This window comes from Micropterus dolomieu, linkage group LG01, assembly GCF_021292245.1.
Source record: "Micropterus dolomieu isolate WLL.071019.BEF.003 ecotype Adirondacks linkage group LG01, ASM2129224v1, whole genome shotgun sequence".
Taxonomy (NCBI): domain Eukaryota; kingdom Metazoa; phylum Chordata; class Actinopteri; order Centrarchiformes; family Centrarchidae; genus Micropterus; species Micropterus dolomieu.
The window spans coordinates 456,250-470,943 of NC_060150.1; the positions used below are offsets into that span (position 1 = coordinate 456,250).

At 41.0% G+C, this 14,694-nt stretch overlaps 2 protein-coding genes across 2 annotated transcripts in view; one reads left to right on the plus strand and one right to left on the minus strand.

The window, feature by feature from the left end:
• The window catches only part of LOC123971238 (NLR family CARD domain-containing protein 3-like), a 427,855-nt gene that overhangs the window by 408,349 nt on the left and 4,812 nt on the right, over positions 1 to 14,694 (plus strand). The window contains exons 12-13 of the mRNA XM_046049952.1: positions 12,015 to 12,188; positions 12,484 to 12,657. Coding sequence (XP_045905908.1) covers positions 12,015 to 12,188; positions 12,484 to 12,657 — 348 coding nt within the window. The remainder of the gene's footprint in view (positions 1 to 12,014; positions 12,189 to 12,483; positions 12,658 to 14,694) is intronic.
• The window catches only part of LOC123971220 (NACHT, LRR and PYD domains-containing protein 12-like), a 524,333-nt gene that overhangs the window by 271,316 nt on the left and 238,323 nt on the right, over positions 1 to 14,694 (minus strand). The gene's annotated exons all lie outside the window — the stretch shown is intronic.

A 14,694-nucleotide genomic window follows, 5' to 3' on the forward strand; every position in this document is an offset into this window, starting at 1 on the left:
TTTTTTTCCCCACCTGCTGCCACAAGGGAAAACTCCAGGCTAAAATCATTCATCAACGATCATTTCATCCAGTCATCAATCAAAATGAAGAACCAATAAAGTACATATAAAACAAACAAAGCAGAACCTGAGCCTCTGGCCTTCTCCTGTCAGTCCACACAACCCCAACCAAACAAATTAATCTGAGGTGTGGTTATTTCTGAAAGGTTAACAAAATCAATTTAGTTCATACAGCACAAAACAAAAAGAGGATTTAGAAAAAGAAAGAAGTTTGTTAAACTTACAGTCTGTCGGTCGGCCTGAGAGTCCAGTCCGGGAGGACTGACCGGCCTCCTCTTTTCACATCACGCTGAGATCCAGAACATTCAGGTGGACGATGAAAAACTGTTTGCAAGGGATTGAAAACAACCTTCCTATTTTCTGTTTTCCCTGCTGCTCCCCTCCAACAGTGAGCCAAACAGGTGTGTACTGAAATCCAGGATGTAGGCCTACACTGCAGTACTACATATAAAACACACTCCTGTACAGCTGACATAAAATTATCTTTGAATAATCAGCTGATGTTCTTGTTGTTTTTAATGGTAACTGTTAATAATGTTTCCTGTTAATTAATAATGATTAATTATTCGAGCTTTTGATGATCATTTTAGTTTTGAGTCATTTGGTACGTCAGAATAATTACTAATGTAATGAATTAAAACACGATTAAACTGATTTAAGTGCCTCTGCTGCCTGATTGAGTGGTTGAATGTTTAGGATCTATTTTCCTGTTTTTATTCTATTTAATGTTATAATGTACATCACTGATGTTAAAGTATTTAAATGTACTCAGTGGGAACCTGATTAACCCTTGTGTTATCTTCGGCTCAAATTTGACCCGTTTTGAAATTCTTTTGTATGAAAAATATGGTTTTATTTCATGAAATTACACCAAAATAACTTGGGTGCTTCCACAGTACGCTCTAAACAAACAAACAAAATGATCACTACTTTCACTGAATTGTGGGTATTTTATTCAAATGTGTTCCATATTTGGTCTTCCCGTGTTGCAAAAGGGTCAATAAGTCACGGTGTTTTGGTTTTCAGCAGATGAAGTCCTGCGACTTCAAAGATACAAAACCTCTAAGCTACAAAACCTCTAAGCTACAGTACATGTACACTTGTTCTTTTCACACCTTTGAAATGCCTTTCAAAACAAAAACAGCTTATAAAGTCTGAGCTTTTGCAGCCTTTTACCCATTTTAGTCTGAGATGCAGACGGGGGAAGCACAATGAAGAGATGCTATAATTTGACAGAGGCTCTTGAATTACTTTGGAACCCTGATGAGGAGCTGAGAGACCAGGAGGAATCTGAAGAAGAAGAAGAGGATGTATCAGAGGAAGAGGACAGTTGCGAAGAAGATGAGAATAATGCTTCAACAGATGAGGAAGAATCAACTGATGAGGAAGAGGAACCTCAGATGGAGTGTTTCCAGTCAAAATATGGAAGTTTGCTGTGGTCTTCCATCCCTCCTAGTGACAGACGTCACATGTTGGTAGCAGAGAGAGAGAGGAGCCCCAGGGGTCCAACAAGGTACGCAGTGGCTCGCGTTGATAGTATAATGTCTGCTTTTCAACTGTTTCTGCCAAATCAAGTTGAAAAAATTGTGCTGAACATTTTTCGACCACTCAAAGCGCATTCACACACATTCATACACTGAGCCTAAGTGCTGAAACGGAAACTAACATTCACACACATTCATACACTGAGCCTAAGTGCTGAAACGGAAACTAACATTCACACACATTCACTTGCACTGGCGGAACAGCCGCCAGGGGCAAATCGGGGTTCAGTATTTTGCCCAAGGACACTTCGACACGCAACCAGGGATTGAACCGCCGACCTTCCGATTAACGTCCAACCCGCTCTACCTCCTGAGCCACAGCCAAGAAATCCAGACAGATGGACCCTCTACCTCCGCAGCAGCTCCTACTAACCCAGCTGCAAGGAAGAGGTGCCGATTCTGCACTGGCAAGAGAGATCTCAAAACCTGCATCACTTGCCAAAATTGCAAACATTTGCAAAAAACATGCCATTACCACCACACACTGCCTGTCATGCAAATTATAGCACATTCACACAGAGACACACACCTGCACTTACACATGTAAGTAATAAACATGTATATTATACAAGTTTTGAAATGTTGAAACTAAAGTTTTAAGTTTTAGAAATAAATGTTGACTGTTCTATGTAAATGAATTTATTTAGCTCTTTGTTTACTCTGTTATTTGTGAATAAAATTCCATCAAATATTGACCTAGGAATATATATCAGTCTGTGATTATCCAAAATATATATAATAATAATTTCTGCTGGTTTCCTAAAAAAATTTAAAATGTAATGTAAATGAGGTTTATTGAAGTGTAAAATGAATTGGTGATGAGCTGGAATAAAGTTTGCTGACATTGTGTAACACAGAATTGGGTGATCATTTTTTACATTATGCTTTAGAAACAGGCAAACCAGACCGGGTCAGTTTTGACCCATAAGGACAACAGGTGTGTATATGTGCTACCATTAAAAATAATGCAATGCTTCTAAAACAGTATCCTGACTCAACTTTGACATATACCAGTCTGTGATAGTCCATCAACATATAGTCCTCTCATTTATACTATTAGTCAAGATAACTTAGAGTTTCTGCATTTTTTAACTAAAAAATAAGATAAATGAGATTGATTGACCCTGAATTCCAAGAAGAAGTGTAAAAATAGTGGTAATGAGTTAGAATGGAGTTGGCTAAGAAGGTGTAACACAGAATTGGGTGATAAGTTAAACTGGATGCTTTAAAACCAGATACAGCAGAGTAGTACAGGTCAGCAGAAATGTTCCATCTCACTGTGGTACACATGTTACAGCTTGCCCGACTCAAAACTGGTTTCTTTGGAACTGACTTTGTTGGTGCCTTCAGACCAGTCAGGCTGCATGCTTGAATGACAAAGTTTTGATTGTGAAACACCAGCCTGCAGGATGATTATGGGTGCAGTCACCATAATATTTGCCGGTCTCTTTTTACAGACAGAATTTGACCAGATTCCAGCAAGCTGAATCACAGAAACAAGGTGAGTGAGTCTGATGTTTATACCTTTGAAAAAAATGATGGGAATCACAGCTCTCTGGAGGGAGCCAGAGTCTGAGTGTTACTAGGTTTATCTGCAAAATTATCACTAGGATAGTGGTAGGGTATATTTGAATTTGGATTCAAACTCATAATTCCAGTTTGCTTGTGTGGACCATATTTGTCAGTTCTAAATTACTCTTTTTGACGCAATATCTGTCTGCTTTGTCAGTGAATTTACTAGATTGGCTAACTTTCCGTCACCTCTTCCTCTGTGACTTGCTGCTTCTTGCTGGTCACATAAAAGGGAGTAGGTTTAGAGCAGCCAGTGAATATTGGACACAACGATAAAAGGAACGGCTCTAGTATGACATGGTTTTTTATTTGGAAATGAATGTGGGGTTGATGACCTGTCCGAGGCCTCCTATGTAAGAGGATCCTTCATATCATGGTGAGCTGTAGTTCACACTCAAGACAAGGGGTGACCCTGAATTATCGAAGTTGCAATGCTTTGATTGAAGTAGCCTGATTCAAATCTTTGAATCTGTCATCTGACAGTATTTTATTGTAGAAAAACATTTTGGATTTTACTGTAATTTAAAGGCGTAAATGGTAGCTTTTGCTGCCAGACTGTTTAAATTTAAAAAAAAATCTTTACAATGCACAATATCAGCAGATCAATTACTTCTGTGCTTTGAGTCGTCTGTAAAACAACTCAATTACAAACTGAAGTGGTGCCAATAAACCAAACCTGTTTTCTTCAAGAAGAGGTTGTTTAGCTTGTCTTTAGCCGTGGAATGCAGGAATGCTAGTTTTCAGGTCTCAGTTTAATGCCTGTGGCTGGTTTGAGAAGAGGAGGAGGAAAAGAGGGGATGAAGGGGGGAGAAAAGGAGAATGGAGGAAGTAGAGGAGGTGTAAACCAATGACTCTTCACTACTCTCCAGTGGTCACAGTGAGTGAGTGAGAAACTCCAGTGAGGTTGTGATGTATCAGATCAGTCCAATTGACTGTAGCAGCCAATCAATAACAGATATCCACAATTCAATTTTATTTATATTGCGCAAATATATAACAACAGTTAACTCATTGCACCGTTAATATGGAGTAGGTCCAGAACGTAATCTTTATATTTATTATTAACAGAGACCGAACAATTCCCACCATGAGTAAGCACTTGGTGACACAGGCAAGGAAACACTTCCTTTTAGGTTGACAAACGTTGAACAGAACTGTGACTCAAGGTCTTGAACTAAAATATCCAACGAAGGTTAAAGTCAAGGGCAACTGGACTTGGTTGAAGATACTGGAAGACGTTTCGTCCCTCATCCAAAGGACTTCTTCAGTTCTGACTGACTGGCAGGGAAACTCAGCTATTTAACCTCAGTGGGGTCGTTATCCCGGGTCATCGATACCGCTGGTTCGTTAGTGTTCCTGGTTGCTGTGACGACAGTCGTTGAACTAAAATAGTTAAGTGAAGTCGTAATGTTATTTGGATTACTTGAGTGTCACATGGGTACCGGTCTCCTGGGTGAAAGTTTGGTTTCGGGGCCCACCAATCCACGCCAACCACCTCAGATTTTTCTGTTAAATGACGCTTCAGGGCTTCCCAGAGTGCGTTGAACTATGACCATAAGGAGCTCCCCAGTGTGTTACAAAGGGTAAGTGGTTCAAGAGAAATCCAACACCAGAACAATACAATGATATAGAGCAAGAAATGACAGCAAGTAATGTAACTAACGTTGTGGGTAAGCAGCTGGCATTAAGCAAACTTGCACAGAGGATGAGAATCGTCCAAGAGCCAGAACACCAGCTCCAGACAGCGATACTCACAATTCTCCTGCTACTGATGCTAACATCACAACTACATGTCTTGGTAAACTAGAAAATAAGCTGAATTTACCAAAAAGATGTGTATTGCATTAGAATCACTGGCCTCACCTTTAAAGTTTCATGATGATTTAATCTTTCTTGTGAAGTGTTGCTTGGTGTTGCTCTTTAATTAAAATAAGTGTAAGCGGTATGCCACTTCAAATCATAATAAGGTCCAGCCAACAGAGCAGCAGCAGGAGCTTTGACTGGCCAGACTCTGCACACAAATACTTTAAACTACAAACACGGCTCCCGTGTCGGCCAATCAGAACTCCTACTGCTGCTGTGATACATTAGCATTACAGTTTCCTTCAGATCTAACAAGTTGATTGATTTTGCCAGGGAGCCACAATGACAGCAGTGGACCTTTTGAACGCTCTGGAGGATTTAAGAGAGGAGGAATTCACAAAGTTCAAATGGTATCTGAGGCAGCGTCACTTCCTGGAAACCTACCCAACCATTAAAGAGTCCAAGCTGGAGACTGCAGACAGGTTGAAAACCGTAAATCTGATGGTGAATGTCTATAAACGTCATGGAGCTCTGAAGGTGACCAAGAAGGTTTTAGAGGAGATACCCAGGAACGACCTGGTGCAGAGTCTGCCAGACACCAGGTCACGACTAGAAGGTTAGTATTTTATTTTTTTCAACTTTTGTATTCTAAGGTAAAAAGAGCATGTTGACACGACAACACAATACTTGTAAAGGACCAGGGTGTCTCAGTTCATTCACCACAGAATAAAATTTTAGGCCTGAACACGTTATTATGACAGAAGGTTTAAGTTATCAATGCTGTTTGAGAGTACAGAAGCATGATGGCGCTGCCTGATAATAAAAAAAAGAAGTATATAGATATACAGTCACAGTGTGTGAACCCTTTAGAATTACCGGGATTTCTGCATTAATTGGATCTGATCTCCATCTAAGTCACAATAGAAAAACAGTCTGCCTAAAACTAATACCACACTAATGACTTCTTCAAAAGCTAATTGGAGTCAGCAGTCAGCCAACCTGGAGTCCAATCAATGAGACGAGATTGGAAGTGTTGGTTACAGCTGCCCTGCCCTATGAAAAACACACACCAATTTTGAATTTGCTATTCTCATGAAGCATTGCCTGATGTGAACCATGCCTCGAACAAAAGAGGTCTCAGACCTAAGATTAAGAATTGAAGCTGGAAAGGGTAACAAAAGCATCTCTGAAAGCCTTGATTTCCATCAGTCAACGGTAAGACGAACTGTCTGGAACTGTTTGGAAGAAACAAAAAATGTGCGGAGGGAAAAAAAGCACAGCACACCAACATCGAAACCTCATCCCAACTGTGAAGTATGGCGGATGCGGGAGATTATATGGCCATCTGTCCGCCAACTGAAGCTGGGTGATGTAACAGGACAACGACCCAAAGCACAGTAGTAAATCAACCACAGAATAGCTTCAGCAGAAGAACATACAGTGGGTACGGAAAGTATTCAGACCCCTTTAAATTTTTCACTCTTTGTTTCATTGCAGCCATTTTCCAAAAATCAAAAAAGTTCATTTCTCAGTAATGTACACTCAGCACCCCATCTTGACAGAAAAAAACAGAAATGTAGAAATTTTTGCAAATTTATTAAAAAAGAAAAACTGAAATATCACATGGTCATAAGTATTCAGACCCTTTGTTCAGTATTTAGTAGAAGCACCCTTTTGATCTAATACAGCCATGAGTCGTTTTGGGAAAGATGCAACAAGTTTTTCACATCTGGATTTGGGTATCCTCTGCCATTCCTCCTTGCAGATCCTCTCCAGTTTAAAGGGGTCTGAATACTTTCCGTACCCACTGTATGCTTCCTGGAGTGGCCCAGTAAGAGTCCTTACCTCAACCCAATTGAGATCAGTGTTGGGCAAGTTACTCCGAAATTGTAATAAGTTACTAGTTATTACTCCTTAAAAAAAGTAATAATATTACTTTACTTTTTACTGGGTGACAAAAGTAACTAGTTACATTACTATATTTACTATATTACTTTCACTATCACCCCCTCCCCTTCCACCAAAGAAAGCAGTATATCCCGACTTCCTACATTTAACTAACAGCTAATAGCATATTCATAACAGCAGCAAGGAGTATGGTTTTTACAAAACATATAAAGTTTCTTAACAAAATTCCTCCTGACCATTACAATAGATAATCATTTGTATGGTATTAGTTTAAGCAGACTGTGTTTGTCTGTTATTGTGACTTTGAGAAAGATCAGATCCAATTTTATGACCAATTTATGCAGAAATCCAGGTAATTCCAAAGGGTTCACATAGTTTCCCCCTGCTGCTATATATATCTAGATCCAGTCCTGCTCACCATTATGGGCACCCCTCCATTTTTTGCATAACCACTACAATTTCTTCATAAATAAATACAAATGTACCAAATTTATATTATCAGGATACTTTAATTGGAGGTCCAACGTAATTTAACAAAGAAATTTATTTTTTCAACTTGCATATTGTAATTTCAAAGAAAAAACAGCATGTGTAGCAATAATGGTACACCTCTTTAATATTTGGTTGCACACCCATTGGCAGTGATGACAGCCTCCAAACATTTCTTGTAGCCATCTATAATCTTCTTGCACTTCTCAGCTGGTATTTTTATTCTTCCTTTGCAAATTGCTCGAGCTCTTGAACGTTTGCAGGTTTCTTTTCCCCAATTGTAGATTTCAGCTCATACCAAAGATTTTCAATTGAATTGAGATCAGGACTCAGGGTTGTTGGCCATTTTAAAATAATCCATTTTTTCCTTTTCAACCATTCATGTGTGCTTTCGGATGTGTGCTTTGGGTCTTTTGTCTTGCTGGAGGACCTATGATCTTCCATTTTTTTTCTTTGGGGAATTTGACGCTGGTCTTACATTGCTCTCAATGTACATCCACAGATCAGCAAAAAACAGACACAGACTACAGTGAGATGGATCTGCAGTGATATTTCCTGCCCATTTCCTGACTCTGGACATGTCCAGTCCTGACTGTCCTTTGTAGTCTGTTTCACTATCCTCTTTGGTGGAAGATCCAAACCAGACAGTGATGGGTGAGAACACACTGAATAAAGGCTTTGTAGAAGTGGATCAGCAGCTGCTTAGTCAGATTGAGCTTTCTGTGCTGACACAGGAAGTACATCCTCTGCTGAGCCTTCTTGATGATGTTGTCAGTGTTGAACTCCCACTTCAGGTCCCAGAAACCTGAAGGATTCCACAGCAGACACAGGACTGTTGAGTATGATGCGTGAGTGATTGGGGGCAGAGTAGGGGGCTCTTCCTAAAGTCCACTGGCATCTATACAGCTTTGAGCGTGTTAAGCTCCAGGTTGTTCTGACTGCAATATTGGACAGCATCCTCCTCTCTGACACCTCCCGACAGAAAGTCCAGTGTCTTGCTCAGGGACATTTTGGTGTTTCACAGTGTGTCATCACCCTTCCTAATACATCCAACCACAGCAGAGTCATCAGAAAACTTATGAAGATGGCAAGACTCTGTGTGGTAGTTGAAGTCAGTGGTGTGGATGATGAATAGGAAGGGAGATAGGACTGTCCCCTGCAGGGCCCCAGTGTTGCTGACCACGCTGTCTGACACACAGTGTTGCAGGTGCACATACTGTGGTCTGCCAGTCAGGTAGTCAACAATCCAGGACACAAGGGGAACCGTGGGGAGACTACATCGACTAATTGTCCGGGTGCAGGATTTGATGTTGTCCAGCCCCTGTGTTGCTTCCTGACAGTCAAGTTTGTGATCCACTGACAGGCGGAGGCTGGCACAGTGTGCTGGGTGAGCTTGGTGTAAAGGATGTGTGGGATGATGGTGTTGAACGCCATGCCGTAGTCCACTAACAGGATCCTTGCATTTGTCCCTGCAGAGTCAAGGTGTTTCAGGATGTTACGCAGTCTTTCAAAGGACTTCATGACTCCTGATGTCAGCGTAACATGCCCATAGTCATCGATCCTTAGATGGAGGGTTTTTTGGGGACTGGAATAATTGTGGATCGTTTAAAGCAGGAGGGAACTTTACAAAGTTTTAGTGATCTGTTGAAGATCCAAACAGATGTTTAGACAGGATGTTCTTTGGAGCCTTCCTGATCTTCTGTTTCTGAAATAGCTGACACACAACCTCTTCACAGTTCCTAACTGCAGGTGGATGGTCAGTGGCAGGGTTTGCAGGGTGTACCTTTCCACAAAGACATCTTGGTCTGACGAAGCTGCCTGAGTTTTGCTGTAAACCAGGGTTCGTGGCTGTATGTGCACACACACACATGTCCTCACAAAAAGCTGTCACATTGTCAGTGAGTTTGTGGCTGAAGGCTCAAAAACACATCAATCAGTGATGATCAAAGCCAGCCTGTTGTTCCATTTTTGTCTCAGTGGTTCATTTTAATACAATCTTGACCACAGGCTTGGTAGATTTTTTTTCTGCCTGTAGGTTGGGATAAGATAATGACAACAATGAGCAGGGGGTCTGGATTTTTATTCTCCAGATTAGTTATCTGGTCTGCTAGGTTTAGTAAGAACGTATTAACACAGGCCTCAGGTGGGATGTAAACACCGACTAGAATAAATGAGGAAACCTTGTAAAAAATAGAGAGCTCCAACTAACAAATCCAGGAGTATAGGTAGTGGAAAGTCCAATGTTTAAGAGCTGTTCTCTGGTAAATGTGACCTCTGAGGGTTAGAAGTCCCAAAAGATAAAATTTAGTTTTTACTTCTGATAAAACCTGTAAGTGTATGTGAGTTTTACTCTCTCTGTGAGACATTCTGACTTCATTATAACTGAGTGGAAGCAAAGACAGGACAACGTGATGAAATTTAGTGGAACCAGGTCTTACGTACTTTACTTGTCCACCTTACTGTCCCTACATTCATCATTCTTAGACAGGTATGACTGTAAAAGGTGTTCAGCTTCATTCTGTATTATGAAGGTCATAGTTTGCTTTTTTATGAATGCTATAGAAACTATGAGCATGTATAGAATCAGAGGCAGCACCCTTCTTTACTGACAAAAGTAGCTTCAGGCCGAAGGGGAGGCAAAGTTTGGGGGCAGATAAAGTTAATACAAAGATGAGACTGGTTCATGAAGACACACTAACTGCCAGCCCTGATGATCTTTGTTGTGTGTTCATTCAGGACCTCCTGCTGCAGTTTGTCAGCGTAAACTTAAATCTAAGCTGAAGAAGAAGTTCCATTGTGTGTTTGAGGGGATTCCTAAAGCAGGAAACCCAACCCTTCTGAACCAGATCTACACAGAGCTCTACATCACAGAGGGAGGGACTGCAGAGGTCAATGATGAACATGAGGTCAGACAGATTGAAACAGCATCCAGGAAACCAGCAGGCCAGCAGAATCATCTCCCACATCAAGACATCACGAAGCCTCCACATCATGTGCCACATCCCAGTCTTCTGCTGGATCACTGCTACAGTTCTGGAGGAGGTGTTGAAGACCAGAGAGGGAGCAGAGCTGCCCAAGACCCTGACTGAGATGTACATCCACTTCCTGGTGGTTCAGTCCAAACTGAAGAACATCAAGTATGATGGAGGAGCTGAGACAGATTCACACTGGAGTCCAGAGAGCAGGATGATGATTGGGTCTCTGGGAAAACTGGCTTTTGAGCAGCTGCAGAAAGGCAACCTGATCTTCTATGAATCAGACCTGACAGAGTGTGGCATCGATATCAGAGCAGCCTCAGTGTACTCAGGAGTGTTCACACAGATCTTTAAAGAGGAGAGAGGGCTGTACCAGGACAAGGTCTTCTGCTTCGTCCATCTGAGCGTTCAGGAGTTTCTGGCTGCTCTCCATGTCCATCTGACCTTCATCAACTCTGGTGTCAATCTGCTGGCAGAAGAACAATCAACCTCCCAGAAGTCTGAAACAAGAAAAGATGAATCTGCAGTGATACAGTTCTACCAGAGTGCTGTGGACAAGGCCTTACAGAGCCCAAATGGACACCTGGACTTGTTCCTCCGCTTCCTCCCGGGACTTTCACTGCAGACCAATCAGACTCTCCTACGAGGCCTGCTGACACAGACAGGAAGTGGCTCAGAAACCAGTCCGGTAACAGTTGAGTACATCAAGAAGAAGATCGAAGAGACTCCCTCTGCAGAGAAAAGCATCAATCTGTTCCACTGTCTGAATGAACTGAATGATCGTTCTCTAGTGGATCAGATCCAACAGTCCCTGAGTTCAGGAAGTCTCTCCACAGATAAACTCTCTCCTGCTCAGTGGTCAGCTCTGGTCTTCATCTTACTGTCATCAGAAAAAGATCTGGATGTGTTTGACCTGAAGAAATACTCTCCTTCAGAGGAGGCTCTTCTGAGGCTGCTGCCAGTGGTCAAAGCATCCAAGAAAGCTCTGTAAGTGGGATTTATTCGTCAATAAATACTCTGCTATCTTTCAACTGGAGAAAAAATAACTGTCCTTCCGTTGTCTCTAAGTCTATGTAACCTCACAGAGAGAAGCTGTCATCATGTGTGGCCCGTATTTTGTTCTAATTGAAATTCACATATTGTTCAGCATAAAATATGAACTTTCACAAGGATGGAGCACCATATTTATACTTTGAGATCATGTCATTTTAATCAACCAGTAGGTTGTCTGTTTATTCCTGATTTAGTCATGATTAGTTGCCACATCTCAAACATGTTTAAAACAAGACAGCAAAGAAGAGATTTATTTTGTCACCAAAATCTCAAACTCAATATATTAACTCAAATGTTGATTGTCTTCTTATTGATTATTTCCTCTCCAGACTGAGTGGCTGTAACCTCTCAGAGAGAAGCTGTGAAGCTCTGTCGTCAGTTCTCAGCTCCCATTCCTCTAGTTTGAGAGAGTTGGACTTGAGTAACAACAACCTGCAGGATTCAGGAGTGATGCTACTGTCTTCTGGACTGCACTGTGCGGGTAGTAAACTGGGAACTCTCAGGTTAGCATGTGGTGAGAAGACATTATATACAGTTTTTTATATCACCAAAATCTCAAACATTTTAAAACAAATTTTATTTGTCTTCTTGTTGATTATTTCCTCTCCAGACTGAGTGGCTGTAACCTCTCAGAGAGAGGCTGTGAAGCTCTGTTGTCAGTTCTCAGCACCCAATCCTCTAGTCTGAGAGAGTTGGACTTGAGTAACAACAATCTGCAGGATTCAGGAGTGAAGTTGTTGTCTGCTGGACTGGGGAGTCCACACTGTACACTGGAAACCCTGAGGTTGGGGTTCATCAACCCACTGAGTTGATGACCATCTAAAATCTGATTTACTTTTGTAGCACAAACATGTGCAGGATTGTGTCTGCCGATATGATTTGTCAAGGACCTTTACCTAAACTGTGACAGAAATTTCTTGACTTCAAGGAATCCCATGAGGATGTTTCATGATTTTCTCTAGTTTGTTCTTTTGTTGATGAATTACTAAACATCACAAATTATTCTAAAAAAAACAAAAATAACCTACCCCATCTTCTTCTCAGAGGGTTCCTGTGTTTGTTGGTTTGTATGGTTGCAGGCTGTCAGGCTGTCTGATCACAGAGGAAGGCTGTACTTCTCTGGCCTCAGCTCTAAACTCCAACCCCTCCCATCTGAGAGAGCTGGACCTGAGCTACAATCATCCAGGACACTCAGGAGTGGGGCTGCTGTCTGCTGGACTGGATGATCCACACTGGAAACTGGACACTCTCAGGTATGAAGAGACCACTGCAACCACAGACAGTCAGTCTAATAGAGGATCTCTTTTGGTTAATGGTGGATATGAGTGTTATATGAACAATCACACACGTAGGAAACATTTTTCCTTTGCTCAGAACAGAAACACTCGTTGAACATAAAAATTAGATCTTTGTGTCAGAGATGGGGACAAAAGTTTGAGACTCAGACTTGAGTCGCACTTAAGTCGCACACACAGTGACTTCAGACTTGACTTGAGACTCATCCTCAAAAGACTTCAGATTTGACTCGGACGGGACTGGTGAACAATGTTTATTTTTAGGAAATGTCTGATAAGCTAGCAGTTATTCCCCTCCCTGCATTACATATAATCTACTTATGTAACACATACAATGCAAAAACTAAAATCTTGGTAAGATTAATTATCTTAATTGAAGGCAAAATATACTTGTTTTTTGTCCAACAAGATATTTCTTTTTACCAGGCGACTTTTATGTTAGAGAATTTCACCTGTTTCAAGTTTTTTTTGTCCTTAAGTAGCAAGTGAAATATTATTGTTCTGTTGGCAGATAATTTAGCTTATTTTAAGTAATATTTCCCCCATTTTAATGCTTTTTTTCTTGTTGAGAGCTCAGTTTTTGCAGTGTACTACTAATCTGATGATGGAGCTGTGGATAAGACACATGCCTTTTGTGTGAGAGACCTGGGTTCAAGTCCACTGTGTCCATGAGTAAGACAATGAACTGTCATGGTTTTCAGAATGATTGCAGAACCAAAATGCAGAAATAAACCTAAGATCCATGACAGACAGGTACAAGGTGAGCAAAATAGAACCTGTGAATGAACAATGAAATAATCAAGGCTAAACAGAGAACACAAGATAAGGAACAAAACTCCAACAGAAAACATAGACCAACTGTTACACAGACCGAGGTAGGGAACAGCTTACTACCCTGGGTGGGGTAGTAAGGTACGATGAGCTCTTTAAGATAAGATGATGCCTGACCATTAAAGCTTTGTGGGTGAGAAGAAGGATTTTAAATTCTATTCTGGATTTTACAGGAAGCCAATGCAGAAGCTAAGACAGGTTCCTGTCAGAAACTTGCTGCAGAGTCTTCAAGGACTTTTTCGAGCAGCCTGATAATAGGGAATAGCAGTAATCCAGCCTAGAAGTTACGAATGCATGGACTAGTTTTTCAGTATCATTTTTAGACATGATGTAACTTATTTTTGCCATACTACGTAGGTAAAAAAACGCGTTCCTTGAAATTTGCTTAATATGATAGTTAAAGGACATGTCCTGATCAAATACAGGTGCCGGTCATATAATTAGAATATCATCAAAAAGTTGATTTATTTCAGTAATTCCATTCAAAAAGTGAAACTTGTATAATGTATACATTCATTCCACACAGACTGATATATTTCAAGTGTTCATTCCTTTTAATTTTGATGATTATAACTGACAACTAATGAAAACCCCAAAATCAGAATCTCAGAAAATTAGAAGATTTTGAAGGTTCAATATTGAAGACACTAATTAAATCAAAACATCTGCAAAGGCCTTTAAATGGTCTCTCAGTCTAGTTCTGTAGGTTACACAATCATGGGGAAGACTGCTGACTTGACAGCTGTCCAAAAGACTACCATTGACACCTTGCACAAGGAGGGCGAGACACAAAAGGTCATTGCTAAAGAGGCTGGCTGTTCACAGAGCTCTGTGTCCAAGCACATTAATAGAGAGGCGAAGGGAAGGAAAAGATGTGGTAGAAAAAAGTGTACAAGCAATAGAAATAACTGCACCCTGGAGAGGATTGTGAAACAAAACCCATTCAAAAATCTGGGGGAGATTCACAAAGAGTGGACTGCAGCTGGAGTCAGTGCTTCAAGAACCACCACGCACAGACGTATGCAAGACATGGGTTTCAGCTGTCGCATTCCTTGTGTCAAGCCACTCTTGAACAAGACACAGCGTCAGAAGCGTCTCGCCTGGGCTAAAGACAAAAAGGACTGGACTGCTGCTGAGAGGTCCAAAGTTATGTTCTCTGATGAA